Source organism: Colletotrichum godetiae (assembly GCF_030913485.1).
Source record: "Colletotrichum godetiae strain CBS 193.32 chromosome Unknown BDP55scaffold_18, whole genome shotgun sequence".
NCBI classification, from domain to species: Eukaryota; Fungi; Ascomycota; class Sordariomycetes; order Glomerellales; family Glomerellaceae; genus Colletotrichum; species Colletotrichum godetiae.
Genome location: NW_026851266.1, coordinates 241,894 through 267,831, shown reverse-complemented (window position 1 = coordinate 267,831; position 25,938 = coordinate 241,894). Strand labels below are relative to the sequence as shown.

The 25,938-nt window shown below is 52.3% G+C and overlaps 10 protein-coding genes across 10 annotated transcripts; 5 read left to right on the top strand and 5 right to left on the bottom strand.

Moving 5' to 3' along the window:
- Positions 1-734: 734 nt before the first annotated feature.
- Positions 735-3,907, bottom strand: BDP55DRAFT_693440 (family 3 glycosyl hydrolase; the record flags this gene model as incomplete). Its single annotated transcript, XM_060577220.1, has 5 exons — positions 735-2,483; positions 2,507-2,585; positions 2,644-3,282; positions 3,332-3,513; positions 3,821-3,907. 5 exons carry the CDS (start codon positions 3,905-3,907, stop codon positions 735-737), a joined length of 2,736 nt encoding a protein of 911 aa, XP_060430208.1.
- A 3,203-nt stretch (positions 3,908-7,110) lies between these two features.
- Positions 7,111-8,685, bottom strand: BDP55DRAFT_631370 (ergosterol biosynthesis ERG4/ERG24 family protein; the record flags this gene model as incomplete). The annotated part of the gene is made up of 3 exons (XM_060572273.1): positions 7,111-8,222; positions 8,264-8,568; positions 8,624-8,685. The coding sequence occupies 3 exons, from the start codon at positions 8,683-8,685 to the stop codon at positions 7,111-7,113; spliced, it is 1,479 nt and encodes a 492-aa protein (XP_060430207.1).
- Positions 8,686-9,683: 998 nt separating this feature from the next.
- Positions 9,684-11,396, top strand: BDP55DRAFT_110533 (mannose-6-phosphate receptor binding domain-containing protein). The gene is made up of 5 exons (XM_060565384.1): positions 9,684-10,278; positions 10,338-10,872; positions 10,927-11,000; positions 11,078-11,181; positions 11,298-11,396. Exons 1-4 carry the CDS (start codon positions 9,914-9,916, stop codon positions 11,109-11,111), a joined length of 1,008 nt encoding a protein of 335 aa, XP_060430206.1. The 5' UTR covers positions 9,684-9,913; the 3' UTR covers positions 11,112-11,181; positions 11,298-11,396.
- Positions 11,397-11,736: 340 nt separating this feature from the next.
- BDP55DRAFT_728051 (aldo-keto reductase family 1 member E1) lies at positions 11,737-12,907 on the top strand (the record flags this gene model as incomplete). Its single annotated transcript, XM_060579396.1, has 5 exons — positions 11,737-11,775; positions 11,856-12,296; positions 12,364-12,584; positions 12,677-12,823; positions 12,886-12,907. The coding sequence occupies 5 exons, from the start codon at positions 11,737-11,739 to the stop codon at positions 12,905-12,907; spliced, it is 870 nt and encodes a 289-aa protein (XP_060430205.1).
- A 223-nt stretch (positions 12,908-13,130) lies between these two features.
- BDP55DRAFT_526849 (heterokaryon incompatibility protein-domain-containing protein) lies at positions 13,131-13,925 on the top strand (the record flags this gene model as incomplete). The annotated part of the gene is made up of 2 exons (XM_060567816.1): positions 13,131-13,502; positions 13,548-13,925. Coding segments are annotated over 2 exons (750 nt in total), but the record flags the coding sequence as incomplete, so codon positions are not given.
- Positions 13,926-15,198: 1,273 nt separating this feature from the next.
- BDP55DRAFT_728049 (uncharacterized protein) lies at positions 15,199-15,785 on the bottom strand (the record flags this gene model as incomplete). The annotated part of the gene is made up of 2 exons (XM_060579395.1): positions 15,199-15,623; positions 15,680-15,785. 2 exons carry the CDS (start codon positions 15,783-15,785, stop codon positions 15,199-15,201), a joined length of 531 nt encoding a protein of 176 aa, XP_060430203.1.
- Positions 15,786-16,456: 671 nt separating this feature from the next.
- BDP55DRAFT_581274 (L-amino acid oxidase) lies at positions 16,457-18,945 on the bottom strand. Its single transcript, XM_060570824.1, has 4 exons — positions 18,224-18,945; positions 17,401-18,164; positions 17,284-17,328; positions 16,457-17,223 (listed from the first exon to the last, which is right to left on the bottom strand). The coding sequence occupies exons 1-4, from the start codon at positions 18,632-18,634 to the stop codon at positions 16,608-16,610; spliced, it is 1,836 nt and encodes a 611-aa protein (XP_060430202.1). The 5' UTR covers positions 18,635-18,945; the 3' UTR covers positions 16,457-16,607.
- Positions 18,946-20,114: 1,169 nt separating this feature from the next.
- BDP55DRAFT_661966 (NmrA-like family protein) lies at positions 20,115-21,621 on the top strand. Its single transcript, XM_060574769.1, has 3 exons — positions 20,115-20,332; positions 20,382-20,801; positions 20,856-21,621. Exons 1-3 carry the CDS (start codon positions 20,300-20,302, stop codon positions 21,300-21,302), a joined length of 900 nt encoding a protein of 299 aa, XP_060430201.1. The 5' UTR covers positions 20,115-20,299; the 3' UTR covers positions 21,303-21,621.
- Positions 21,622-21,999: 378 nt separating this feature from the next.
- On the top strand, positions 22,000-22,706 carry BDP55DRAFT_693434 (acetyltransferase; the record flags this gene model as incomplete). The annotated part of the gene is made up of 2 exons (XM_060577219.1): positions 22,000-22,390; positions 22,450-22,706. 2 exons carry the CDS (start codon positions 22,000-22,002, stop codon positions 22,704-22,706), a joined length of 648 nt encoding a protein of 215 aa, XP_060430200.1.
- An 85-nt stretch (positions 22,707-22,791) lies between these two features.
- BDP55DRAFT_661965 (Intradiol ring-cleavage dioxygenase) lies at positions 22,792-24,436 on the bottom strand. The gene has a single exon (XM_060574768.1). The coding sequence runs from the start codon at positions 23,983-23,985 to the stop codon at positions 22,921-22,923; it is 1,065 nt and encodes a 354-aa protein (XP_060430199.1). The 5' UTR covers positions 23,986-24,436; the 3' UTR covers positions 22,792-22,920.
- Positions 24,437-25,938: the final 1,502 nt, after the last annotated feature.

Genomic DNA, 25,938 nt, shown 5'->3' with positions numbered 1-25,938 from the left:
CGCTAAGACCTGATGAGGAAAGGTCCAGCTTCAGTCAACTGCCAAGACCCACTAAGGTTGGCTGCTCCTCATGTACTTATTACCCCACTTTTGACCAATGTTCCAGTCCTCGACGCCTTCCAGACTCTCTTCCTTCCTTCGCTGTCACTGTATCACCAGACCAACTATGCTTACGTACGCGACACCACTTGATATGATTGGCTCAGCGATAAACACTTCATGGTTCATTCCTCCACCTCAGAGTCTCTGTCGTCACCTGGGCGGGGTGGAGGGTGAGCATCGGTGAGAGTAAGCACGTTCGGTCTGATATAAGCATTCTCCCACTCATGCATCTGTGCTCTGTGTACGGAGTACAGAGTACCTACCAGTTTTTCAACCCTCGAGATCGACAGCATATTACTGTATATTGTTCCATGAGCAAATGCATTCAAATGTTGACTTTCGAAATTTTCAACATTTCCATTATCTTCACGTCATATTGCAACCTGCAAGGGCACATCAGCTTCCGTGAGCCGAAATGTGGCCCATGTTGCGTCACTCCCATGCTGCTGCTCGAGTCAGTCACATCTTGATCCCTGATTTCTTCCAAAGCTGTGAGAAGTTGCTGCCCAGACATTGTCGGGCGTGGGAGAGGATTCGTCCAAAATGTGAGTAAACATAATTGATTAGAAACTACCGAGTACTATTCAAGTCGCCGTATCCACACCACAGTCCAGTCACAAACATCGTGCCATCTACAACGACGCGCTGATAGGCAGGTCTCTTGACGAGCTTCCAACCCACACCTTCTTCGGGTACTCGCTGATGACCCAGTTCTGGCTCGCCGTGTCCCAGTTGCTGAGGTCACGTCTCGTAATCTCCGCCGTGAATGTCGCCGACGCGCCGGCCTCAATGGGAATGCGCTCAAATCCACGGAGCACCTTGACGGGATCCTCCGGGCCGCCGAGCGAGACGTACAGCTGAGCAACCTCATCACCAGCAACCTTGCCCGTATTGGTCACTGTAGCAGTCACCGTGTAGAGAACATCCCAAAGCTGCGGGTTGCCGCCAGGGGCTCCCGATGCGGGATGCTTGGGCTGAGGGGTGCTCGCGACCGCGTTGGGAGGCAGGAACTCCTCAGCCGTCTTGCCGTAGGTCGGGTCGTTGGCAGACTCCTTGACGTCCGAGGTGTTCAGGTAGGGGTAGATGAAGTTGTAGATGTACCGGAACTCGTTGCTGGGGAAGACGTACTCGGCTGGGTCCGTGCTGTAGTTGCCAAAGGTTGGAGCTGCCGCCGTCTCTCCAGTTGTCGGGGCATACGCACCGGCGTTGCCCTTGGTCACGGCCAGGTTGGAGTATTCAAAGGTGGTGTACGACAGACCAAAGCCGAAAGGGTAGATGGGTGCAACACCGGAGCTATTGGATCCAGCAGTAGCACGGTCAAAGTGGCGGTAGTCGAGGAAGACGCCCTCGGTGAAGTCGTCCTGAGGGGCGGCCTCCCCATTGTTGGGCTCGTACAAAACATCAGCACCGTAGCTCTCGCGGTTGGGGCCCCACGTAAAGGGAGACTTGCCTCCCGGGTTGACATTTCCGTAAAGGACGTCGGCGATGGAGTTGCCCGACTCTTGCCCGGGAAGGCCGGCCCAAACAATGGCAGTGATGTTGGGATTGTTGACCATGTCAGTCAACAGGACTGGGCCAATGGAGTGAATCACAACAATGGTGTTGTTGTTGACGGCGGAAACGTTCTTCACAAGCTCGTCTCCGGCGTTCCAAAGCGTCAGGTTCTGGCGATCACCCTCGTTGCCTCCTACGTTGATAAAACCTTCACCGCCATTGGCATTGACGAAGACGATAGCTGTGGCGTCGGCCTGAGAAACCAGGGCAGTGGTAGCCGCAGAGTCGTAGTTGCTCAAGATGCTCTCGTAACGGGAGCCATCGGCAACGGCACGGGCTGACAGACCCTGATCAGGCGTGACCAAGTAAGGGTACTCGGCCGTTCCTGATCCCCATGCAGCACCGAGAGTGCCGTCGTTGCAGCCTCTGTTGTCGCATCCGTTGGGGCCCTTGAGGTTGGGACCGGCATCCTCTCCGATGACGGCCAAGAACTTGGGCTTGTTGAGTGGCAAGGCACCCTCGTTCTTCAACAGGACAGTGGCCTTGGCGGCGATCTCGCGGATCAGGTTGGCGTGGTCTCTGCCTTTGCGAACATCGATGTGCTGGTTGATGACTTGGGTGTTCTCCTTGGCGTAGTATTGAACGGGTCCGACAGTATCCTTGGTCCACGAGGAAAAGGTGAGTTCGGGAACTGATTCAACCTCGAAGCCGACCTTGAAGAAGGCAGCCATGATACGCAGAGCCATATCGTCAAGGCGGTATTCGGGAACGGTGCCGTTGAGGACAGCAACGGTCAAGTTGGTTCCCCAAAAGGTAGTTCCAGTGTTGAAGAGAACATCACCCGGCATGGCCATATCGAGACCTGCAACAGCGGTAGCAGCACCGGCCTATGAGTAAGTCAGTACGGTACTTCTTTGCTAGCTGGGAAAGGGGAGATAAGCAAAATCTCTCTTCGGCCATCAAGGGGGACACGTACATGTTGAGCTTGCCTGTGATCATGTTAGCCACTATCTTTCGACATTCAATGCGGGAATGGGAGTCACTCACCAATCAGACATGATGAATCCTTGGAAGCCGAGCTCTTCCTTGAGAAGACCGTTGAGAAGCTTCGAGTTCTGGCAACCGTACGAGTTGTTGACCTGGTTGTAAGAGCACATGATGGAACCAACGCCGGCGCGGATGGCATCGGCAAAGGGCCACATGTAGAGCTCGTGCATAGTCCTGTCGTCGATGTTGGACGAAATGGACTCGGTGATGTTGTATCCGTAGCCAATAGCTTCCGGAGCCTGTCTGAAGTGTTCCTGCTCGTTGCCAACGAAATGCTTGGCGCAAGCAATAGCGTGCTGCTGGATGCCCTTGACCGACTCGGCCATGGCGATACCTGTCAGGTAAGGATCCACGGAGAAACCCTCCCAGTTGCGGCCTCCAGTTGGTGCACGACCAATGGGTCCGGCAACCGGGGCGAGGACAACGTCGATGCCCTTCGAGCGGTGTTCGAAACCGATGGCCTCGGCTCTGCGGTAGATCAAGCTTCTGTCCCAGGTCGCGGCGACAGTCTGGCCGGAGGGGAAAACGGAGTTGTAGTCGGTGAAACGAATGCCCACGGGGCCATCCTGCATGCAAAGACCGCGAAGGCCGAGGCGAGGAACAGAACCGACGTTTCCGACGCAGACATCTCCTTGCCATCTGCAGTCTCATTAGCCATACTCTGTCAAAGAGAAGAGAGCATACGCACCCGACACCGGTGGTCAAGTTGACTTTCTCGAGAAGGGTCAGTTGGGAGACGAAATCCTTTGCTTTGGCGTAGGCATCAGCCCAGCCATCGGCACTGGGGTCCATCCATGGTGATGGGTAAATTGGGGGCGAGTGTGCAAGGTCGCGCTGTGGACATTGTGAGTCTTTTGGACGCTCCGAGAGCTGTGATAAACCAAAAGCAGAACCAAGAAAGCGAAGGAAACGCATGATTGTAGTTACAAGATGACCAACAACGCGTACCGCTGGTTTAGAATTATGCGAAAGACGACGAATTGCGAGTTGAGCAGCGAGGCGAAGAAAAATATTCGTCACAGACAGCAAGACGCCTTCCTTCAAGCTAGATCTGACGAAGACATGGCTTTCGCACTCCGATCCTTCTTGTCTAAGACAAACCCATGCTCCGATAAAGCTGAAAGGTGGTTTCACAAAAATATGAGATCCATGGGAAATCGCAACTGCAGCAACTTACCTTGTGTAGCTTTCCTTCAGGTGCCACGGCAGCAGCGACGTGATCAGCCGTCGCCAGAAGGGCGACGACAAGACTTTGTGTCCTCATTGTGAACCCCTGCTTTGAGTATATGTCTTGTGTATCGGAGGAGTGACCAGCGGGAAGAGGGCGATGGAGACAAAGGTGGAAGAAGGTCCTAGTCGAAGTGAATCGGTGACCTGGCGAGCAATGGCACTGACACAAGGTGGGAGCACTCGAGTGGTCACTGGTAGGACGGCTCGAGGTATTGTCGGTCGACGTGAAGCTGTAGTCTCGTGGAAGGAGAGCACAGAGCCTTGGTCGAGAGATTGGATGAAGGCGGGTGTGGCTGCTACTTTAATGTTAACAGAGGAGCTGGGATGATCGTCCAGGGTAGCTCCCCTGGGAAACAAGCTCGCGCTCTTTCTCTCAGCCTCTAGGGTAGTATCCGAAGGTAGAGAACGTGCCGAGGGCAAGCTGCCGGGCCCGCAGAGACGGAGGTGTTGATCTGGGCTGGACCTGATGATGCAACAAGGTTTCCTTGCTTACGAGCTGCGGTGCTATGGGACCAACTTGTGGGCATATGCAGCACGCTGAACGGATGCTACCCCACCACACCACAGGAGGATTCTGGGGAGAGTCTTGAAGTATCCCACCGCCTCTGACTAACACGCGTATACTTTGTCTTGAAAGCGTTGCTATACCTACACTGCGGCGAGAGCAGGACTTGGATGCGGAGAAGAAGTAGACGATGTATGGCGAGGACAAAGACGAGGACAACGCCAGTGTGCAGGAAAGAGGTCATATGAGTTGGAGATGGAGGGCCGTCTGTAGCTTAGACTGGGTGGAGTTGCGCTCGAGGCAGGCTCTAATTCGACTCTGAAGGGGGCGTTCAAGGAGTCAAGGACTCAAGGAGAGCTTGCATTCGAGACATTCGAGAGAGTGAGCCAAAGTCCGGGGCAGACGCCGTCCCGAGACTGGGTAAGTGCTGTAGAGGCGAGCGGCGTGAATGGCAGCCAGGTGTGCAGCGTGCTGTATTGGTGGTTGGGTTCGCTGGTCCACTAGGGTCAGGGTGCAGTAATAGTATCCGTACGTCATGACAAAAAAGGGCCGATCAGCAAGTGCGATGACGGGCAGGGCGAGACTAGGGATGGCCGGACAGGAGAGATGACGGGACTCGGGCCCTCGGGAGAGATGAGTAGAGACTCGAGAGTCATTGGGTCTCGGGAAGAGGCACCGAATGTCTCTGGAAGCTGGATGTGGCGTATCTGATGTGAGTGATTCGATGCTGTCGGAATGGAGTGGCAAGATCTTTGCCGCTTGATGATGTCGAGTTTGCGTTCGTTCCTCATGTACGGAGTATCTGTCTATACACTACGGATAGAATGTTGGCAAAATCGGAAGGGCGAAGAGGAGAGAAAGTCAACGGACCGGGGAATGGAGACCGGCTCTGGGGTACGTACCGGAGTGGTAAACAAATCGGAACGGGTGGGGAAGTGGAGACCCACCCTAATGCCCTACAATTGGAACTCAGAAGCAGAGGGAAACAGCGCTCCACTGGGTGACTGCCCGCGCAGAAGCACCGCTCCTCTGGAGATTGGAAAGAAGCAATGGGGGGAATTGCCCTGGACGGTAGAAACGGTAGGAAATCAGTTGGCGACCGGGAGGAAACATGTCGATACGCGGGGGATTCCATCGTGGCTGCATGTATCTCGGCAGTACTATTCGCATTGCACCCATACGCTAAGGTGTTCAGCAGGATTTTGAGTGCCTTGGGCTGCAGATCGGAATTAACACTCTCCACACCACGGTCGGCATTTGATTCGCTTGGCACGAGTCTTTGTCATTCTTACTGACAGCGTGTAATATGAATAAACAAATTTTTACACAGCAAATGGGAAATGCAACGTCCAAGGATGGAGGCTCCAACACATAAACTCAAAAACATGCTTGTGCCTGAATCATTTGCACTGTGCAATATCCGTACGGACTACGTCTGCACGGAGTATCCGTCTCATCTACGGATGTTAAACCGGATGTTAAAGCTATGCTTAAACTTGTACTTTTCCCGTCATCCCAATTATCTGCCAGTTGCATGAAAACCATAATCTCTTTCCTCGTGACAACCTCACTCACACTGACGAGACAAACAACCCGTCCAACACGGCGACTTACATGACGCCAAACCAACCAACCTCTATCCGTACACCGCACACCTCAGTGAGGTACTTTGCATGCTGTCAACGACAACGCATCCCCGCCTCTTAGCTCTCTCTTTCTCATCCACAATTCATCCACACACACTTTTCTTCTCCATCTTCACAGTCTCCAGTCTGTATCCCCCCTCATCTCCCCCGCATTTCGAACCCAGCCAATCCACTTGGCCCTATCCTACCCCTCATTTGCCCTCTCCCCAGTTACCCCCATCTCCAGACTCCATCCACCATCATCCACCGTCCCCCGCGGAATCCCGGGCACATCCATCCCCGTCGTGAATCAAGCTTGAAATGCTCGCATCGAATGTTCATAGTCCATAAGACTAGGTAATCATGAGCTGTGCCGACCACTCGCCAAGGAGCGGGGTCTCCGAGTCTTTTCGGCCCTTTTACTATTTTATTGGAGAAACTTCATCGCTATACCCCCCTCTGGTCAACATCGGCTCTCGCGACGGGAGCACGCGAAGGAGGAAGAAGAAAAGTTTGCGTGAATCGCTTGCCCCTCATGATCACTCACTAAAGTCGGAATTCCGATCTGACGTACCCGTGCAGCTCGCAGCCAAGCACGTAACGTTCCCTCGTACCCAAGCAGGCGGAAGGCAGTTTGATTCGACGCTTCAGCGTCCAGTTCGACTCATAAGAACGAATCGCGGCTACCATTGGACACAGGGTCAAGACATACATGGCGGGGTTCGGTGAGAATTAAGCTGCAAAGGCAAAAGAAGCTTATGATGACTAGACTACCGGTCCAAGTCCGCAATTACGCCCGATTATAGGTCACTAAAAATCAAATTCCTTCGCCTTGGCTGTATAGAATCGCACCTCTCAAGCTCCGAGCCATGAACGCCACATGCGCAACCGTTTGCCTAACGCCCTTGGCCGGGCGAGCCAGAGCAGACTGTCAAGCTAGCGTGAGCTCCAGATAAACCCATCATCCGTGTGATCCACGATATCCACGGTATCCACCCGCTCCACGACGCGAGAAACGGGCCAAGCAGATACCCTATCATGTGCTTCTCCGGGCCTGCTTTCTGCTTTCCGGAGCCGTCTCCCGGCGTCTCCTGATCTCTCGGACTCTCAGTAGATGCCAGGCAGGATTCTCCACCGGACAATCTTCTTGTACTTCTCCCAGTCCTCGCCATACTTGCGAGAGCACTTCTCGTCATCGCGGCGGTCGCGGTGGATCAACAAGACGGCAAAGTAGACGATGTAAAAGTACGTGATGGGAATCGCCATACCGCGAGCCGCGCCCTGAATGACCTCGCGACCGTCAGCCATCTTGAAGGCTCCCTCAAGTCCGGCTTGGGCGTATCCGGTGCCAGCCGAGACGATTGTGTATCCGGCCATTCCCGTGGGCAGGCAGTACGGCCACGCCTGAAGCCAGTCACCAAGGTAGTTGATGTGACGAGCCACTCCCCACCAGCCCGATACGAGAAGGCGGCTTCCGGTCTTGGTCTCGATGTACTTGAGGTGGGCGACACTTGGGTCTTCGGGGTTGCTTCGGAAGGCGTTCTTCTGGCTGTTGGACAGGCGGAAGATGGAGAAAGCGACACCGATGAGGCCGACAGTACCAGCCATGCCCAGGGGGCTCATTGAGACCGGGTATACGGCCAGGTAACGCGTCTGCAGGGAGTAGACGAAGGGGACCCAGACGAGATCGCCAAAGGACAGCATGAAGCCGAAGCCGTCCGTGGTGATGTCAATGGTCGTCAGGATCGCGGGCTCGTTCCACCAGCAGTCAATGACGTACGCCAGCTGGACGGCAGAGACGAAGACGCTGCTGTTGGTGACAAAGCCGTAAGTGCGGTGCTGTCTAGCCATCCACGCAAAGTTCATGAGAGACCAGCCCAGCAGACCAGGTCGGATCTCCAGCCACTCCTTGATATCAATTTCGCCCAGCAGAGGGATGGTAACACGGGGGTTGAGCTCGCGTCCAATGTACCAGTCGTAGATGAGGTTGCCAGAATGCCCACCTGCAGCCAACTCGCGAAGCTCCGTATTGCCCTGCTTGACGCTGAAGCTTCGCACGTACACGAACGTCGCAATGCCGTAGGCAATAAGCATGTTAGCGGTGACAACTTGAATATAGTTGTCGGTGATGAAAGTCCAGAGAGGAAATTCGGATCCCTGGGCGATGGTGCCGGCGAGGCAAACGGTCAGGATGAACATGCTGGAAGCGAAAGCTGCGTCTGTTAGTGAAGTCCCATCTCTCCAAACTCGGGCAGCTTACAGTTGCATCTGTACTTGAGGCGGCCACCGGAGGCAAGCTCAACGCCATCGACCTCAGTCGCGGGAAGAATGCGGTAGAGAAGCGCGTTGAACAGGTAGTATCCCAAGACGGCAGCAGTGACCTTGTTGTCTGCCAGACCCCAGATGCCCTCCTCGGGCCATCCCACTTCGCGCTTGAGTTGGTCGAGCTTGAGGGTCGAGGGGTTCAGGAGGGAAGGAGCAGGGCAGCCCGACACGTCGTTGCAGCTGAAGGTGAAGAGGTAGACGAGGATGGGGAGACCGAAAGAGATGCCGAAGGCGCCGATACTATGTTGCCGCGGGTTAGCTAGATATTCAGACATCAAGAATCTGAATTACTCACGGTCCTCCGAACTCGTAACCATGCGGCTGTTGGACCGCATCCTTCTTTGCTATGGACGCCATGTTGACCGATCCCCCAAAAGCAAGTGCTGCCAAATTCGGTTGATGGGATGGAAAGGGGGAGCAAGCTCGTGTCGAAGCTTTACGTGTTTGACTTGAGGTTGTTGGCGAACGGGTTTCCTTAGAGGAGAAGGTGTAAATATTTGTATGCCCCACCAGCTCAATTTGAAAATACGAATGCGACAGTGACAGCAACTCCAGAGCTCAGTATCACCCCCGGTTTCTGTTAATCGCCAAGTGGGCTGTGAAGGACTGCTTGCGCCGGAGTTCTGGTGTCCCGGGTGACCTCATGGAGCTCAATTCGATGACGCTAATAAAAAGTTGAACCGTCTCATTGGGCTGGACGGGGAGTGGGGCTACGAAACCGTTTACGCTGTACGGTGGGCCTTTTCCGTCGTAGCTTCCATGCCCGGAGGAATAGTTCCACCGAGGCAGGCGGCGCCCGGGAGGACGTTCAGCAACATCGGACGATATCAAAGCCAACCAGTCCGAAGGTTAAGACTGGAAGAAGCTTATATCGTGTGTTATTCTACACTGCCTCCTTCGAGCAACATCGATGTTATAAGATCTTAACTGTTGGTGGTGCAAATCGGTGAGAGTGATCGCTCCCGTCTTACACCTGCAAGGAACATTCATGGTACTGGTCGAGCTGGACGTATCAGAAACGGGCGGGTCCTGTTACGGGCTATCGGCAATCGCCCAGCGCCGCTTTTATCTGACACGCTGACTAAGACGAACTGCAACCGACTGCTCCAATGACGGCAGGAGGGATGAGCGAACCGGCACGTGATTTGGAGATTGGTGGGTACGTCTCCGGACACTGCAGCCTGGCGGCGCTCAACCTCCGGCGGGTGCTGCAAGGAGTGCCCATTCACCAATCAATGCCCCATCCCTGGTCACTCCCGTCATTCCCTGCAGATGAAGGCTGACGAATTGAAGTGACCAAGGTGGCTTTCGTGGCCAGGCACCGCTCTACACTGCGCACCTCGATAATTCACATCTCTTCCCAACGGATCCGTATCCACGTTTCCTCATCGTTACTTATCGTCGCATAGCAGATTCGCTACGCCATTCGCTTCGATTCCCACTTCCTAGCGACCGACTATCTTCCATTGACGTCCTAGGGGTCTTCTTGCGCCCAGGTCACCCCCGCGTCCACAGGACGCCGAAGTAAACGTTCCTTCATTCCAATTCATCCTTATCGGTATTGCACCGAAACAAAGACAGAATCATGCACCTGCCGCATTCCTCGACACTCCTCCTTCTCCTCGCAGCTGCGACAGCTCGCGCCGCCGATACCACAACGTCTTCAACGACAACAAGTGCACCGGCATGTACGGCGGCATCCAAGAGCGGCAGCGGGGCATTTTACGACCTACGGCCGGACATCGCAGTTAAGCCGGAGGAGGGCAAGTCGTCAAAGTCAGGCGTCTCTGTCGACTATCATGCCAGGGGATGGGACTACGGTCGCAACTTTACCTTGAACATTTGCGCACCGGTCATTGAGGCACTTGACGATGTCGAAGGCCTGACAAAGACCGAATCAAAGAATGTTAGCGCGTTCTACGAATACAAGAACGAGGTCTACTCCATTGGGTACGTATTGCGCGAGTTTGTAGGCACGACAAACAAATGCTGATTGCATCGGTCTCCAGGTCATCATCCATGGATATTCAGACCCGTGGGCGCATACTCGTCCTGCAGTACAAGAACGGCTCTCCCTGCGGCAAGACCAAGTCGAAACGATCCAAGGCTCACGATGGGGCTTCTTACAACAAGTACGCCGATGAGGAGGAAGCAACAGCTTTGAGCGCCTTTGGCAACACCCAAAACAAGGTTACTGCCGACAAGGACGATTCCGACTCTACCACGCGCCGCAAGTCGGCTACCATCTCCTTCCACTGCGATACCGAACAGGTTGGCGGAGCTGCGCATATCTCCTTTGTCGGGTCTGACCCCGATGACTGCGCGTACTTCTTTGAAGCGCGTTCCCAGCATGCGTGCCCCAGAGCGGAACCGCACCAGCCAGGCAGCGTCGGCCCCGGCAGTGTCTTTGCCATCATATTTGTCATTGCCGTCCTCGTCTACTTTGGAGGTGGCGTCTTCTACCAAAGAACTGTCGCACATGCGCGAGGTTGGCGACAGCTGCCCAACTACAGCCTCTGGGCTGGCATTTGGGGATTTGTCAGTGTACGTAGCATTCGCGACTCTTTTCTCCAGAATCGATTCTGACATGATTTGCAGGACATGTTCATTATCGCAACGTCTTCTTGTGCGCAGCTGCTTCCTGGGAGGCGTGGCTACAGTCATCTGTCTGGGTCACCGAGCAGAGGCCGCAATCGTGAGGATGAAAACCGACTGATAGACCAGCTGGATGAGGAGTGGGACGATTGAGGCCGATGGGCGTGGAGTGTATCATAAGCATTTGAGCATCAACTTTTCTTTGATTCACACAGATTGCGATTGCGCGTTGGAGCTGCGGGTTTGTTTTCAGGGGATGTAAGTGAGTCGCAGGCAACCATCCTAGATACCCCTTGTGAAGAATGCATAGACGATTCATGACGTTCGTGGAAGTTGAGTGCTGCTTCGTTTTCTGATGTGACTTGCGGGCTTAGAACCCTTTGGCGGCACTCGAACTGTGTGTGGCCCCGGATGCACCTCCGGTTGCACTGAAGTAAAGCTTCGTCTGCCAGTTGATGCTACCTTGCTCGTACGATTCTCTCGGAGGTCGGGTGAGTTTGGCAGGAAAATAGCGCAGGAACATGTTAAAGAGCCAATGATGGTGCACGTGGCTTCCGAGATGCATCTACGTTCAGGTCCGAGTTGAAGCTTTGGCTCCCGGAGATTTCAAGACGTTCGTTCGGAGACCGAAACCGGGGCGGGATGATGCCCCGCCACCGCCCCTCTTTCCAGCGTGATGTCACGGCGGGTCAGCCCGCGACGTCGGGCGACACTGTTACGACCTTGTACTCCGAACGGATTTTGGAATTTCTCTGGCTTTTCTCACTCCAAGTTGAACCTCAACACAGCAGCAGTGAGACTGAAGTAGTAACAATGGCGTCTAACAAGTACACTCTGGCGACACGCCTCACTGTGAGTTCTCACTCTCGCTCTCACTCTCACCCCTGCCCCAATGCCGTCACTACCGGCACATCAACTAACCCGCACCAAAGCTTGCAAATGGGAAGTCTATCCCCCAGATCCAGCTGGGCCTCTACTGCATGTCCGGTCGCGAAGCCACAAAGTCCATTCCCTGGGCCCTAACCGCCGGCTACCGCGGCTTCGACTGTGCGCAAATGTACAACAACGAAGCGGAATCAGGCAAAGCCATTGCCGATTTCCTTGCTAGGTCTGAGAAGAACACCCAGGGCTTGAAGCGTGAGGACGTGTTCTACACGAGTAAGCTGGCGAGCAGCAGTACCTCGTACGATGCCGTGCGCAAGTCCATCAAGGAGTCTGTGGAGGTTGCTGGGTTGGGGTACATTGATTTGTTCTTGCTGCATAGTCCGTATGGTGGCAAGGAGGCTAGGTTGACGAGTTGGAAGGCGATTGAGGATGCGATTGATGCTGGAGAGGTGAAGATGGGTGGTGTTAGCAACTATGGTGCTGCCCATGTGAGTTTCAATTTCCCGACCGATTTTCAGCAAAGACCACGGGCAACAACACTGACGGTGTTTCTAGATTGAAGAACTGATGGCTTCGAAGCCTCGCATTGCACCCGTCATTAACCAGATCGAGGTCCACCCCTTCAACACACAGACTCGCATCAGGGAGACATGCGCCAAGCACAATATCGCCATTGAGGCCTACGCGCCGTTGGCGCGCGGCATGCGCATGAAGCACCCAAAGATTCTAGAGCTGGCCAAGAAGTACGGCTGCACTCCTGCGCAGCTGTTTGTTCGGTGAGTTATCGTCCAAGATTCCAACTTCCACGCTACTGTGGCATTTGGAGGCTTGTTAGAGTGGTCGCAGCAACTGACTATGGTTCATCTAGCTGGTCTTTGGATCGAGGCATGATTACTCTCCCCAAGAGTGTACGCCAGGAGCGTCTCATCGAGAACGCGAGCGTGTCCGAGTATGAGATCTCCCAGGAGGACTTGGCTGCATTGGATGCGCTTGATGAGCACTTGGTGACCGATTGGTACGTTTTCGAATTACTTGATGAAGTGTACGCAAGAAAGATATACTAACGGAATGCGATAGGGACCCGACAGAAGCTCCCTGAGAAACGCTATTAGAAAATCGAAATAGAATAACTCCCAATTCATAAGTTCATGCTAGTTTGACTGTGACCAATCAACCACCTGCGACCTGCAGATAAGTCAGCCTCAGCTGAAGTGGATGAATGCATCACCTGGCTACAGGTTGCCTAGAAAGCTGGGCGAACTCCCTCACTTTACGTGTTTCTCCCCACATCACCTCATCATGGAACTCTGAACACCATCATCATGCGACTCTTAAACACCATAACGCTTAAGGTGATTGAGTTCGTCACCGAGAGACCCAGTTACGCTATTCTGTCCCATGCCTGGGGCTCTCAAGAGATTGTTCATCAGGACACGGAAGCAGAGGGCGGGGCTCCTTCTAGTATCAAGGCTGGATGGAAGAAGATTAGGGGTTCCTGTGCACTCGCGCTGAAAGATGGCTTTGACTGGATCTGGATCGACACCTGCTGCATCGACAAGACTTCCAGTTCTGAGCTTTCCGAGGCAATCAACTCTATGTTCCGTTGGTATAGGGAGACAGAAATCTGCTACGCTTACCTGGAAGATGTGCCTCCCTTGAAGTACGCCCCGGTCATTGGCTTTCAGGATCTTACTGTTGATCTGGACTCGGATCACATCGCCGCCGTTGAAAACAATCAGGAAACCTTCCTTGGAAGCAGATGGTTCACTCGAGGTTGGACTCTCCAAGAGCTTGTTGCACCGCGAAAAGTCGACTTCCACGCTTCAGACTGGTCCTTCCTTGGGTCAAAGGCCGATCTTGTGGGCATCATTCACAAACACACCATGATAGACAAAGAGGCCCTAAAAGGCGTTGGTAATTTGTCAAACTTTAGCGTGTGGAGCAGAATGCAATGGGCTGCCAGCAGAGAGACAACTCGCGTCGAAGACACGGCTTATTGCCTATTAGGTATCTTTGACATCAACATGCCGCTTCTGTACGGCGAGGGCGATCGAGCGTTTCGTCGCCTCCAAGAAGAGATTCTCAGAACCATTGAAGATTACAACCTCATGGCCTGGACATCATACGACAAGACGCCTCAACCGCTCAGGTCATCGGCCCTTGCGTCACATCCGAAAGAATTCGGCATCATGAGACTAGACACAACCCACGTTCCAACAGCCGCAGTCAATAGAGATTTTGACAAAGGCATGCAAAGAATCCTTGTACAAGGATCGCACTTGATCAGCCCAAAAAAAGAGTTAATGCTTGGATCCATCAGGCCTTATTTTGAAGGCGTCTATGAAAATAGCTCTCATTCACACCTGGAGGGGGTGGCCTTTTCACCGCCTGTATTATCGCCACGTGGTATCTCAATTACCATGTCCACGAACAGAACACTGAGCTCGCGTCCGAACACATGGCTCGCGTGGACTGCTTTGAACTTTCACACACCAAAAGACATTTATGGTCTCTGTATTGGGCTTTCAGACGAAAGTGGCAAATATACAAACTGGGGTGACAAGGCTTCTAGGCGTGGTGCGGAACGCCTCTACGCCGTCCCTTTTTTGATGCTAGCGACGTTCCAAGTGACGACGTTCTATCTCCGCGCAATACCAGAGTACTATATCGAATCCCTAGCCGACTCATGGGATTTGAAGTCCGATGTATCCCAGTTGCGATTTGACAGGCGCAATGAGGCTGTGTCTGCGACCGTCCTTGCTACGTATCCCCCTCTGAGAATGAAGATAAAAGGGGATGTGTACGCCTTCCGGACAACGCCGCTGAAGTTTCAAAGAGCAATCGCATTTATGTGCGACCCCATTTGGGCTTTCGTAGTTGAATTTAAAGAACTGAGGGCACAACAGCGAGTGCTACGGTTCGCAGTCTTGTACGGAAAGAATTCAAGCGCAGATTCGCCAGATCAAAGGTGGCGTTGTAAGATAATACCCACGCCCGCTAATGACGGCTCAGCTATCGGGTTTCATTCTTTCTTGTGTTATACCGAAGGAGTTGTGTCTCTCCAATAAAGCTCGATTCGGCAGTTCTCGTGGGGTATTGTTGGAGCGGTGGTTCAATGGGACGAGAAAAAAAACCAAAGCGTTGTCAATGTGATGATACATCTAGAGGGGGAGAAGGTAAATGAAACTGAGCCGCCGTTGGAGAACTGGACCACTTAGATGCGTGCTCTTTGGCTCAAACCGCGACTGGAGTAACAAATGAAAGGGGACGTCACAAGACACGTTCAGAGCGATGGGTATTTCTCATGGCAGTCAGTAATAAAAGAGTTCCAGGTACGAAGGTTTCATTCTCATACATGGAAAGGTACTCAGGTGGAAGATGACAAACTGCCTACTTCTTCATCATCTCCCTCAATGCGTCAACCTCGGCCTCTTTTCTTGCGAGCTGCAACTTCAGTTTGTCCCGCTCCTCTTCGACACCTTTCAAAGTAGTTTCCAACTCAGTTATGCGGTCGCGGCCCTTTTGACGATATCGACGAGCTGCGACAGTGTTGCGCTGTCGTTTGATGGCATTGGCGTTATCTTCATCAATCGAATCAAGATCAGACGTTGGAGATCCGTTGGCTTTCCGTTTAGTGCCCGAAGCGGAGTGTTGACGGCGCTGAACATCCGAGGCTGGAGGCTGAGTGTGTAAAAGACCGGAGGTGGTGCTTCTTAAAGGAAAGGTCGAGGAAAAGATGGATCTTGCGTTATCCGAGGTGATTGGAACGCTTTGCGAAGGGTTTCTATGAGCGGCCGTTTGCGATTGTCGATAGTCTGAGATGAATGTTAGCAAGAAGATGACAACTATGATAGATCATTACTACTCGAACGTACCATGCGATTCTGGTGATCGAGAAGGCTCGATACTACCAAGTAAGCCAAGAAAGGCATCGTCTCGACCTGTATCAAACTCCCCGGGCGCAACGATGCTCTCATTTTGACTACGTGTCCGAGACAACTCATCAGATTCAAGTCGTGGATCCAAAGGGATCTGATAATCTGGAAGCCGAGATCCATCTCCTGAGTCTGTCGTGATGCCCTGCCATTCAAACATGGGATCCAACGCGTCGGAAGGAGGCCACCAAGTATGCTCTCCAAGGTGGTACAGGCTCCTTTGGCTGTTGGTCTCGATAGAATACTTGTCGAGTCCGACTGCACGTTGGAAATATGGATGATTGTGGTGTTGCCATGGAGTCAGAGTATTGCGCCTCTCCTTGGACGAGAGGCAGCAACTTTGTTAAAGTATCGGTATGGCTTGGCTTCTGAACGAAGTCAAGGGACGCTCGGCTCTCCCTGTACGGTTTTGTCAAATGATTGAACGTGGAAACAAGTACACGGGGAGATTCAAATCAGAAAGGGAGTTGGTCGAGTGGGCCATTTCGATAGAAAGGTGGATGAGTCGAGATGGCTCATAATGATGGCTCCTATGAACGGCTCTGAGATTGGTCCGTGTAGTGTTTGGGGAGTCGCAAACCCCCATTAGCTTGGCATAGCTTCGGAGCTTAACGAGAACATCCCGGTGATTGTACCAAGTGTTTGTAAACTGAACCCAATTTTCGCAGATAAAGGAACATGCATTTCACTACATTAAAGTTGACGTTACCGGTGCTTTTGTCTTTGCAGAATTATGATTACGTATATTTTGGTAAGTTTGATAGGAAAGTAGACAAAGAAAAATGGATGCAAGCTTGACGACGGAACCGCGCAGTTCTGGGCTGTATTCGTTGGCGTCAAGCCGGCACCTGGAGCCTGCTGCTCTCACGGGAACCCCTCCGGAGACCAGTCGTACCAACCCATGTCAACTTCATCGATGACACCCCACTGCTCAACGAACTGCTTCTTCTTGTCTTCCAGACCTTCAGTGCAAAGGATCTCAAACACGGTTCTCCATGCGCTGTTGACGGCGCCAATGATCCAAGCGTGACCCGAGCTCAACGCCTCGCCCGCGAAGTGCATGTGGCCATCAGCAGAAGGCCGCATTAACCACGGCAGCGTGCTGCTGAATTGACCCGGGCCGAAGATGGCAAAAGCGCCGTTGGAGTATGCTGATCCGTACCAATCGTACGCGTGGTAGCCTTCAAACTGCGACAGGAGGAACTCGTGAGACACGCCGTTGAGTTCTGCCAGGTTTCTCAGAGTCAAGTCGACCATGACGTCAATGCTCTCTGGTTGATAAGGTGCCTGTTGCTTCTCGTTGTGCGGGTTCATGTATGAACCTAGTCTGGAGGCGTCCTGGCCCCAGACGTAGCTGGCAATCATGGTTCCGGGTGCACCTGGAACATCGATGCCATATGAGGGGTAGACGCAGCGGCGAATAGCAAGATCCGTGAAGGACTGGCCACCCTTGAAGGGACCAGTAGCGAGGTTTTCCCACCTGGGGGAGATATCAGCTTGGAATCATTTCACAATGACAATAGCAGAAGAGACAACTTACCATCGAGTCTTAAACTTGAAACCGATCTTCGTCGAAGGGTCGTAGCTGTGTTGTAAAGTGAGCCGTATGGACTATGGGGCAAGTGAAATCTCTGGGCTAGACTTTGGATTAACTTACTTGAGAGTGCGGATGGCGTTGTTTTCGAAGTAGTTGAGGTCTAGCTCGGTCATGTTGATGGCCTGGAGGGCACCCAGCGGAACGGTCGAGATGACATGGGCATAGTCATACTCCTGGGTGCCGTTGACGACGACCTTCAAGGAGCCATTGGCATTTTTCTTGATATCGGAGACGCGGTGGTGCAGGATGGGCTTGTTCTTCACGATGAGGTTCATGCCCTTGGTCAACATGTCCATGCCGCCGTTGATCAGCGACCAGTTGTCGATATCTGCGCTGTCAAAGATCCACTGCTCGAGAACGGCTTGAGACATGGAGTACATGTCGTAGTGACCTGTGGCGTCGTTGATGGTCTCCATCCAGTCGATCTCTGTGTTGGTAAAGCCCTGATCTAAGAGGAACTCCCGGACTGTCATGGAATCATACTTCATGAGAAGATTGAAACCCGTGTCAAAGTTGGCCGACAGCGCTGTCGTCATCGTGCTGACTTGAGCCTTCCACACATTATACGCAGACTGCGTCTCAAAGGTCGAGTTGAAGACAGGAACATCGTACTTAGCAGGGGAGGCAGAATCGGGGTCTTGGAGGAGAGAAGTGACACCGTTGAATCGCCTGAATGTGTTGTTCGTTCTAAAAATGTAATGTTCCTTGACGACTTGATCGCGCTCAGAAACTCTTGCGTTGATATAGGGGATAAGACTCCATGAGTCGTTTCCAATGATGCGACTCATGTAAGGCATCGGAGGGAAGCGCATGGCGCCAACGTCCTAAACGCCCGTGTTAGCAACCTTAGCCGAAGGTGCGCTGCGAATCGACAACACCTCACATAGTAATCATAATAGGCAGGATCTGCGGGTGTCGACTTGTCCCAAGCCTCTTGATCGAAATGGTAGGTGTAGATTCTCCCGCCAACGCGACCAGAAACCTCATGGATATCGTAGTCAATTCCAAGAGAGTCGAGAAGAATTGCAGCGTAGAGCCCGGCAGCTCCACCGCCGATGATGCCCACCTTCAAGGGAACATCCTTCGGCGTCGGTACTCTGCTGTGATTGCTGTAGTTTGACTCGTCTACGACCTTGCGGAAGAAAGCTGCGCGTGGGTTCTTGGCAGCAAGCTCGCCATCGTTGCAGATGTTCCTTCCTTCGAGCTGGGCTGGCTTGGACTCAGGGGCGGGTAAAGCGAATGATTGTGCAAATAGCAGGGCGGTAACGAGCGTGCGTGCTTTGAAAAGTGACATTGTTCGCACGGTAAAGACTGTATGATAGCCGACGTGGCATTAGTAGATGTGTTGGTTACACAAGTGACATCGACGTTTAGGGCAGCATCTTATTATGTCTTCATTTATACCGGCAGTCACCGACTGACAACTTGGTTGCGTTGTTTACCTTACACTTTGGTGACATGGACCAGCATTTCAACCAAGTCTACAGAATGCCAACTTGGTTCTCCTATTTCTTGGGCCATTTAGGGCTTGCACGTCTTTGAACTCGGGTTTTGTTAGGTTTCAGCCTTCATTCCTCTTTTCTGCTCCCAAACCGACACGTGGTTTGGACCCCTCTGCTCCGGAATGCGGCCCAGGCCCAGGACGGTCTCTGAAAACACGCAACTTTCCCGGGCTGTTGGAGGCGTACGGCATGGCACTTATTTCCCAGCATACCTCTGAGCAGTTGAGGTGAGAGGGCTGAGCATCCCATATCTTTCTGCAGCCACACGCAATCTCTTCCCTTCAGCTGGAGAGTCAGAAAGAGTATAGCGCCGTAGTCTTGGTCTATCATGGGTAAACAATACATGAACGATGGAGCGGGAATAACCTTTGAAGTGAGTCTGAATAGACATTAGCAGTTTTTGAAAACCGCCACGTTGTTTCTCAGACAACGGAACCACTTGTCGTGGAATTGTCAAATTGAGCTACATCTCGAGTGTAAGAATCGTGTGCTTCGGCGAAGTATTAGTTCATTGAGCTTTGATAAATTCATGACATCCTGAGTTAATGCATCAAAATACAACTTTGGCGCCCTGTGGCTTTACAATCATTTTCGGATATGAGAGCTAAAACCAAGAGGCTGGTGGGATACTATCGCTGGGTGCACAGGTCACGTAGGTACCTAGCCTACTCCTTACTTGCTTAGGGGTAGCTTGCTCCTACTTTCTGATGTGTAATATGGTCCGGTTACGGATGCATTATATGGTATCTACTAGAATCTCGCCATTGTCATTTGAAGATGTGTCTATCGACTACCTGCAGTGCTCCGGTGTGAAATCGGTGAAGCGACTTGTTGGATTCCCAATCAAAATATCCGTGTCCGCATCTGTCCTGACTCTTGCACCTTTTGAAATACCATGCTGCTGTTCCCTGATAAACTTAGCGGCAAATCCAAGACATTTAGCTCCCGAGAGAAGGGCACGGTGCCGAGTCTAAATGGATTGCTGCATCACTCAGCAGCCGGAACCTTCTTTGTTAGTGTTGCATACGGTGCCACCACTGTCCTTCGGAAGCAAAATGAGCCCGGAAGCACTTTGATACCGAGAAGATGCGGTGGGGGCACCGGAATACAGAGGGTCAAGACGGCGCCTTAGCAATGCCCGCTCGCCGGGAGGGGCCGTTACACGGCAGAGGACCTGATTGATAATATTGAGTGCGAAACCGCGGTGGATCTTGCGTGCTGCATACACAATCGTGCGAGATCTCCAGTTATTGCGCGATGGCTCGGTGGAGGTGGGGTGAATGTTAGAGACAGCTGTCCACCAGCCAAGCATATAAGCAGCTTCACCCATCCTTCGATCATGAAGATAGGATCCAAGACACTCACCATTAGATAGCCACCTGCAAACAGTTCTCAAGACTCCAGTTCCTCAAAGTTCAATATTTACATACGCTTCAACTTCATTCAAAAATCTCAATATGTCTGCCATTAAGAAGGTCGCTGTTGTCGGAGTAAGTTCATCTTTCACATCGCTCAACTTTCCGACACTAATTCCGACAGGGTTCCGGGAACCTTGGCCCCAGCATCGTCCGTGGCCTCCTCGACGCCGGGTTTGAAGTCACGGCAGTCTCAAGAAAGGAGTCCAGCGCAACATTCCCCGCTGAAGCCATCGTTAAAAAGATTGACCTCTCCTCAGTCGAGGCCGTCACAGAAGTATTCAAGGGCCAAGACGCCGTCGTGTCAGTTGTCGGAAATGCCGGATTCGGAAGCCAAAAGACCCTCGCTGATGCTGCCGTCGCCGCTCAAGTCAAGAGATTCATCCCCTCAGAGTTTGGAATCAACACCCGCAAGGCCCGCGGCTCCAAGATTGGCGGCATCTTAACCCCCAAGATTGAGTTTGTTGATTATCTGATCGAGCTCTCCGAGAAGAACAGCTCATTCACATGGACTGGTATCTCTACTGGACCCTTCTTCGACTGGGTAAGCCAATACTCACCGTCTCCCGCTCAGACCCAGCGTGCTAATCGAATACAGGACTTCAGCGGTGGCCTTCTGGGCTTCGATGTTAAGAACAAGGCTATCAGAATCTTTGACTCTGGAAACGAGCCTGTCTCACCGTCATCTCTGCCCTTCATCGGAAAGTCCGTTGCTGGCGTGCTCAAGAACACCGAGGCGACCGCAAACAAGTACATTGATGTTGCTTCGTTTACTACCACCCAACGCGAGCTGCTGAAGGTCGTCGAAGAGTTGACTGGCTCCACTTTCACCGTCAGCAACGTCAAGACCGCCGATCTGGAGAAGACTGCGGATGAGAAGCTCTCCAAGGGGGACTACAGCGCTTTCATCGACTTGCTACAGCAGTACAGCTTTGCTGATGGCAACGATAACGCCACAAAAGACAACGCTGCGGTGAAGTTGTTGGGTTTGCAGGAGGAGGATATCAAGGCCGAGACCAAAAAGGCTCTGGCCGCATGGAAGTAAAACGTTTTGAGTTACGAAATTACAGGATAATACATTGGGGACATTACCTTTTCACATCTAATAGTTTCTGTTATAACTTATGCCACCTGCGCCACTGTGAGAGTTGTAGCATTGACTCTGCGTGGTAAGAAGGTCTTACTACATGTAGGGGGGGAATATAAAGCGGCGATATGCTAGGCGCTGCGTCGCCATAGGGTTCAATTCTCAACATCCGGTGGAAGAAGTCTGACGGTACTTGGGCACTATAAAAACCTAGAAGAGCCTGAGACGCCGAGGAAAGTTCAACCGACGTAGATGAACAAAGCCTGAGACCGCCAACACATTCCACATGCAATGTTCAACGCCCCTTCGTCTGATTTCAATGCAGCCGAAGCCGCAGATACCTAACTCAATCAAGTTGAACTATGCCGTTGCCACCCCAGTCGTTCTCTGGCCAAACGGCGCTTCCATTTCGGGAAGAGCCCATCCCTGGCCCCGTCTAAACTTTGTTATGAAGCTTGCACATATTTATGATTTCTCAAATTTGTCGTGCGTCCATAAGAGGTGTGCTTGCGTGCATCATTAAGTTCGCTTGCTCCGTAACTTCTTCAACGTCATGACCTGTACGTTGAGGTTTTAGTTCCTCGGTATCCCACTAGCACTGACGAACCTGTAGGCTCAGCCAGTGCTACTCCATTGCCGTCGACAAATTAAGAATATGCCTATCGAAATTCGGACTGCGCTCGAAAGCGATCTAAAGCGATGCGCGGAGGTCGGACACATAGCCTTTGGCAAAAGCCCATTCACCAAAATCATGTTTCCTGGTTACGTTCCGAAAGATGGGTTCTTAGGGCTTCGTACAACCGACTTGGTTAGGCAGCTTCGCGACGACCCGACCGTTCGAATGTTTGTGGCAGTGGACACGGAAAGAAGAGGTGAATGTGCGATTGTTGGATTTGCCAAATGGCATATCTACGAGCACGGCATGCCTCTGAGCAAAGCAAAGCTGCATTCCTGGGGGAGCAGCTGCAATGAGGAGGCTTGCAGTTTGGTGTTCGGCGGCGTGGGACTAATGCGAGACCGACTGATGGCATATAAGGCGTGCGTTTGTAAGTGATCTTTCGGGGAATTGGATAGTGCTTGCTTTACTGACAATCAGTGATTGTAGACCTTCATATCTTGGTGACTGAACCTCAATATCAACATCGCGGCGTGGGGCAACATCTTCTTACATTCGGAATCCAGGAGTCTCTTCGACTAGAGGTTCCAATCTACCTGGAGGCAACAGAAGCTGGCCATTCTCTTTATCAAAAAGTCGGCTTTGACGACATTGAAGTACACCGAGCTGACTTGACCAAGTTTGGTGAGCATCGTCCGCATATGATATGGGGAATGATCAGAGAACCATATTCCTGGTTCCCATGAACGACTTACACGTCTGACGATTCAGTGATTTCACACCGACAAGGTAATGGGACAAGTGTGGAAAGAAAATAAATCTATTGCAAATGAACCTCTGTGCTGAAACGCCATGCTATGCTACCATTTTCCTATCCCATCCCATGCCATACAATACCCCTTGATCCTGTGCTAGTGACTCAAAGGATCAACTCCGGCGAGTCCGAATGTGACGGTTCACTTAAGAAGTGTAACCGGCAGCACGGTCAGCAGCAGTAGCCTGCGCCATCTTCTCTGTTCCCACAGACACGGTGGGGATCCAGCCCTGGGGGTTGACATCGGTACCAGTCGTAGCGATGCTGTCACCAGTAGAGTTGACACCGATGGTGATGTAGCCAACGAGGCCGTCCTCAACGCTGTCACCGAGAAGAGAGACGCTAATGAAGGGGCTGTAACCGTCCTCGCTAGCGCTGGACAGGACAGAGTCCTCGGCATTGGTCGTGCGGTTCAGGGTCTCGAGGTGGGCAGAGTACGGGCTGACGGCGTAGACCTGAGAAAGAAGGTCTTCCTCGAAGAAGAGCTGTCCAACGTGCTGGAGGGCGCTCTGACTGAAGCCGACACCGTCAGAGGCATTGGCTTGAACAGCGACGTGGATGTGGGTAGAGCGGGAAGTGTAGTAGCCAGGGAACTTGGTGAGGAACTCGATCATGCCAGCCTCATCGGAGACCTGGATACCGCGGAGGAAAGTCTCATCATCGGTCGTGCCGTCGGATCGCTTGCTCCAGCCATCGAGCAACTCAGAAGTGTCGGGGTCAATGCCAGTGAAAGAAGCATATGAGCCAGTGGCGTTGCAGGCCCAGATGGAGGCCGAGGCTCCCTCAAGCGGCTCGCAGGTCTCGACGTCAATGATTCCGATATCGAGGTAGAAGTCAATACCGGACTGGGTTTCGCGAAGGTCGTGGCGGACTAACTCGCCGTCCACACCGTAGGGGCCAAAAATGGTCTCAGGGGCCAGGAGGCAGGTGTTGTTCTGGATGCTGGTATACTGGAGGGTGTTGCGCTTGGACATGCCGTGGACGTTGGGAAGGATATCGCCATTCTCGACGCGGCGCTCGTAGAGGCGCTGAGAGCGCTTGGCAATGATCTCAGCTTTGCGCTTCTCAATTGCGGCAGCGCACTTGTTGGTTGAGCGACCGGCCAGAGCTGCCTCCTTCTTCGCGTTCTCCTTGGTCAGCTTCTCGGGGTGAGCAAGGACTTCGGTGGCGGCTAAAGAGAGGACAGCAAAAGCGAGAGGAGTGAACTTCATCTTGTCGTATAAGATGTGTGTAAGTCAACGCTAGACTGTGGCTTGAGAGAGAGATTTGGATCTAAGTGAGTAGGAAAGCTTGGGTAGTAGTCTAAAGCGAAGGACTGGATGAGGTCTTGCTGCTGGGGATGATGATTTAAAACCTCCTCCATTGCGGTAACTGTTGCTTTGCTTTATAAGTAGACCTTCACTCTGATGAAGTCCATCAGGATATTTTTGTTACCCACAACTTGGCATCCCTTTTCGCATGAGCTCCCATTACGACTGCTCTGCGCCTCGACTAGGCCGTCCCGATAGAGTGGATATGGGATGGGTAACCTCCTAGGATCCATATTCGTAATCCCTCGATTCTGGTTGAACAGGCTCGACTGCTCTACGGGATTTTACATCCAATGTTCCAGGAATAGAGTGTGGTCGTAGCTTAGCATGAGAAAGCTACGTGAGTTATCCGCACATCCCCGGGATTCAAGGGGGAGGAAGGCAAGTTTTCTGCCCGTAACGTGGGCGATGTTGCGTTCGGGAGGTGGGAGAACAGGCCCACAATACCCGCTTCGTCCGACTCAGCCTACCGGGCCGCCGCCCTACCCCTACTGACACCGAGGCTCTGGCCCGGATTGTCCCACCGGACGTCCTGTCACTGACGCGTTTGCGTGGATGTCAACGTCTCTACGGGCCTCGCGAGACTCCCCTGACTGGGTTCTAGAAGAAAATACCCCCTCTCGCATAGAACATTAAAGGAGGCGCGGATGGGACGAACATGACGACTCATGAACCAAACATCCGATAGCTTACGTCGCAATCAGCCCCAAGGCTGATTTCAGGGAAAATGGCAGCTTTTGCCGTGGTTCTAATTGGATAACACCAACGTTTCTTTTCGTCCGCATGGTAAGGTCATGAAGCAGGGATCACCCGTGCCGGTAGATATGAATGAGTTCATCGCGCTGCGTGACGAAAAATCTCATTCGATGTACCCGTGCTGCATTGTAAGCTACTAGGTGACCGATCAAAAGTTGCCTTTGGCAGGAGGAATCCTGATTTTGAAGACATTGGTGATATTGCGTTGTCTGCTACAAAGAATTGATTATGACGGCCTCAATGTGGAATCCGACATTCTATAAAGTATGTAGATTGGTACATGTAAGTAGCGAGCCCGTTTTTGCTAAGATTTTAGGATCCAGAATATCGTGGCTCTTCGGCCAGTCCGCAATACCCACCTGTCGGACTCCCCCGAAAGTGAGATTTCAAGTAGAACATCGTCGATTATTAACCTCTAGTAGACCATTACCACAGGTGATACACGATAATCCTAGCACACTATGGTCCTATCGGCTCACCTCGAATATGGGCTGGGTATGCAGTGTTCTAGACTCGCTGTTTTTTACAGCTGCGGTGAGAATTTTGAAAAATTAAATGACCAAAGCAGTCAAACCCGATTATGAGGTTGAATATAGTATCTATTCTGCATCGATTAAGTGCCCCGCATCTAGTGATATTCCATTGAACATGGATACATCACATACCAACTTGCTTGGGGATGTCGCTACAAACATGCAGCCTCAGTCGACATTGAAACCCATCAATTTGTCTGGATGGCGGCAAAAGATGAAGTAACAAGTTTGTAGATGGATTGAAGGTCGCAAATGCAATTCTATCTTGGGTGTAGTAGTTCCCGCAAAAGTGATTTATAACCGTATTCCGAGCCCCCCCACGTACCGGTTCGGCTGGCCACCTGGTAAGGATTATGAAACGTGAGCAGGCTGAACATATGCCATACATGGAGCCCTGACATATAAGGTCGATGTCATTAGCTGGTGGACAAGAATAAGTTGGTCGATAATCGCCTGAAGGCGGACAACAAACGGGACACGAAAACGAGTTTTTGGAGTAAAAAGCTCGTGGCTGGTACCTCAATTGAGGTCACTGACATTTCACCAGCTGCATTTGCATTGTCTT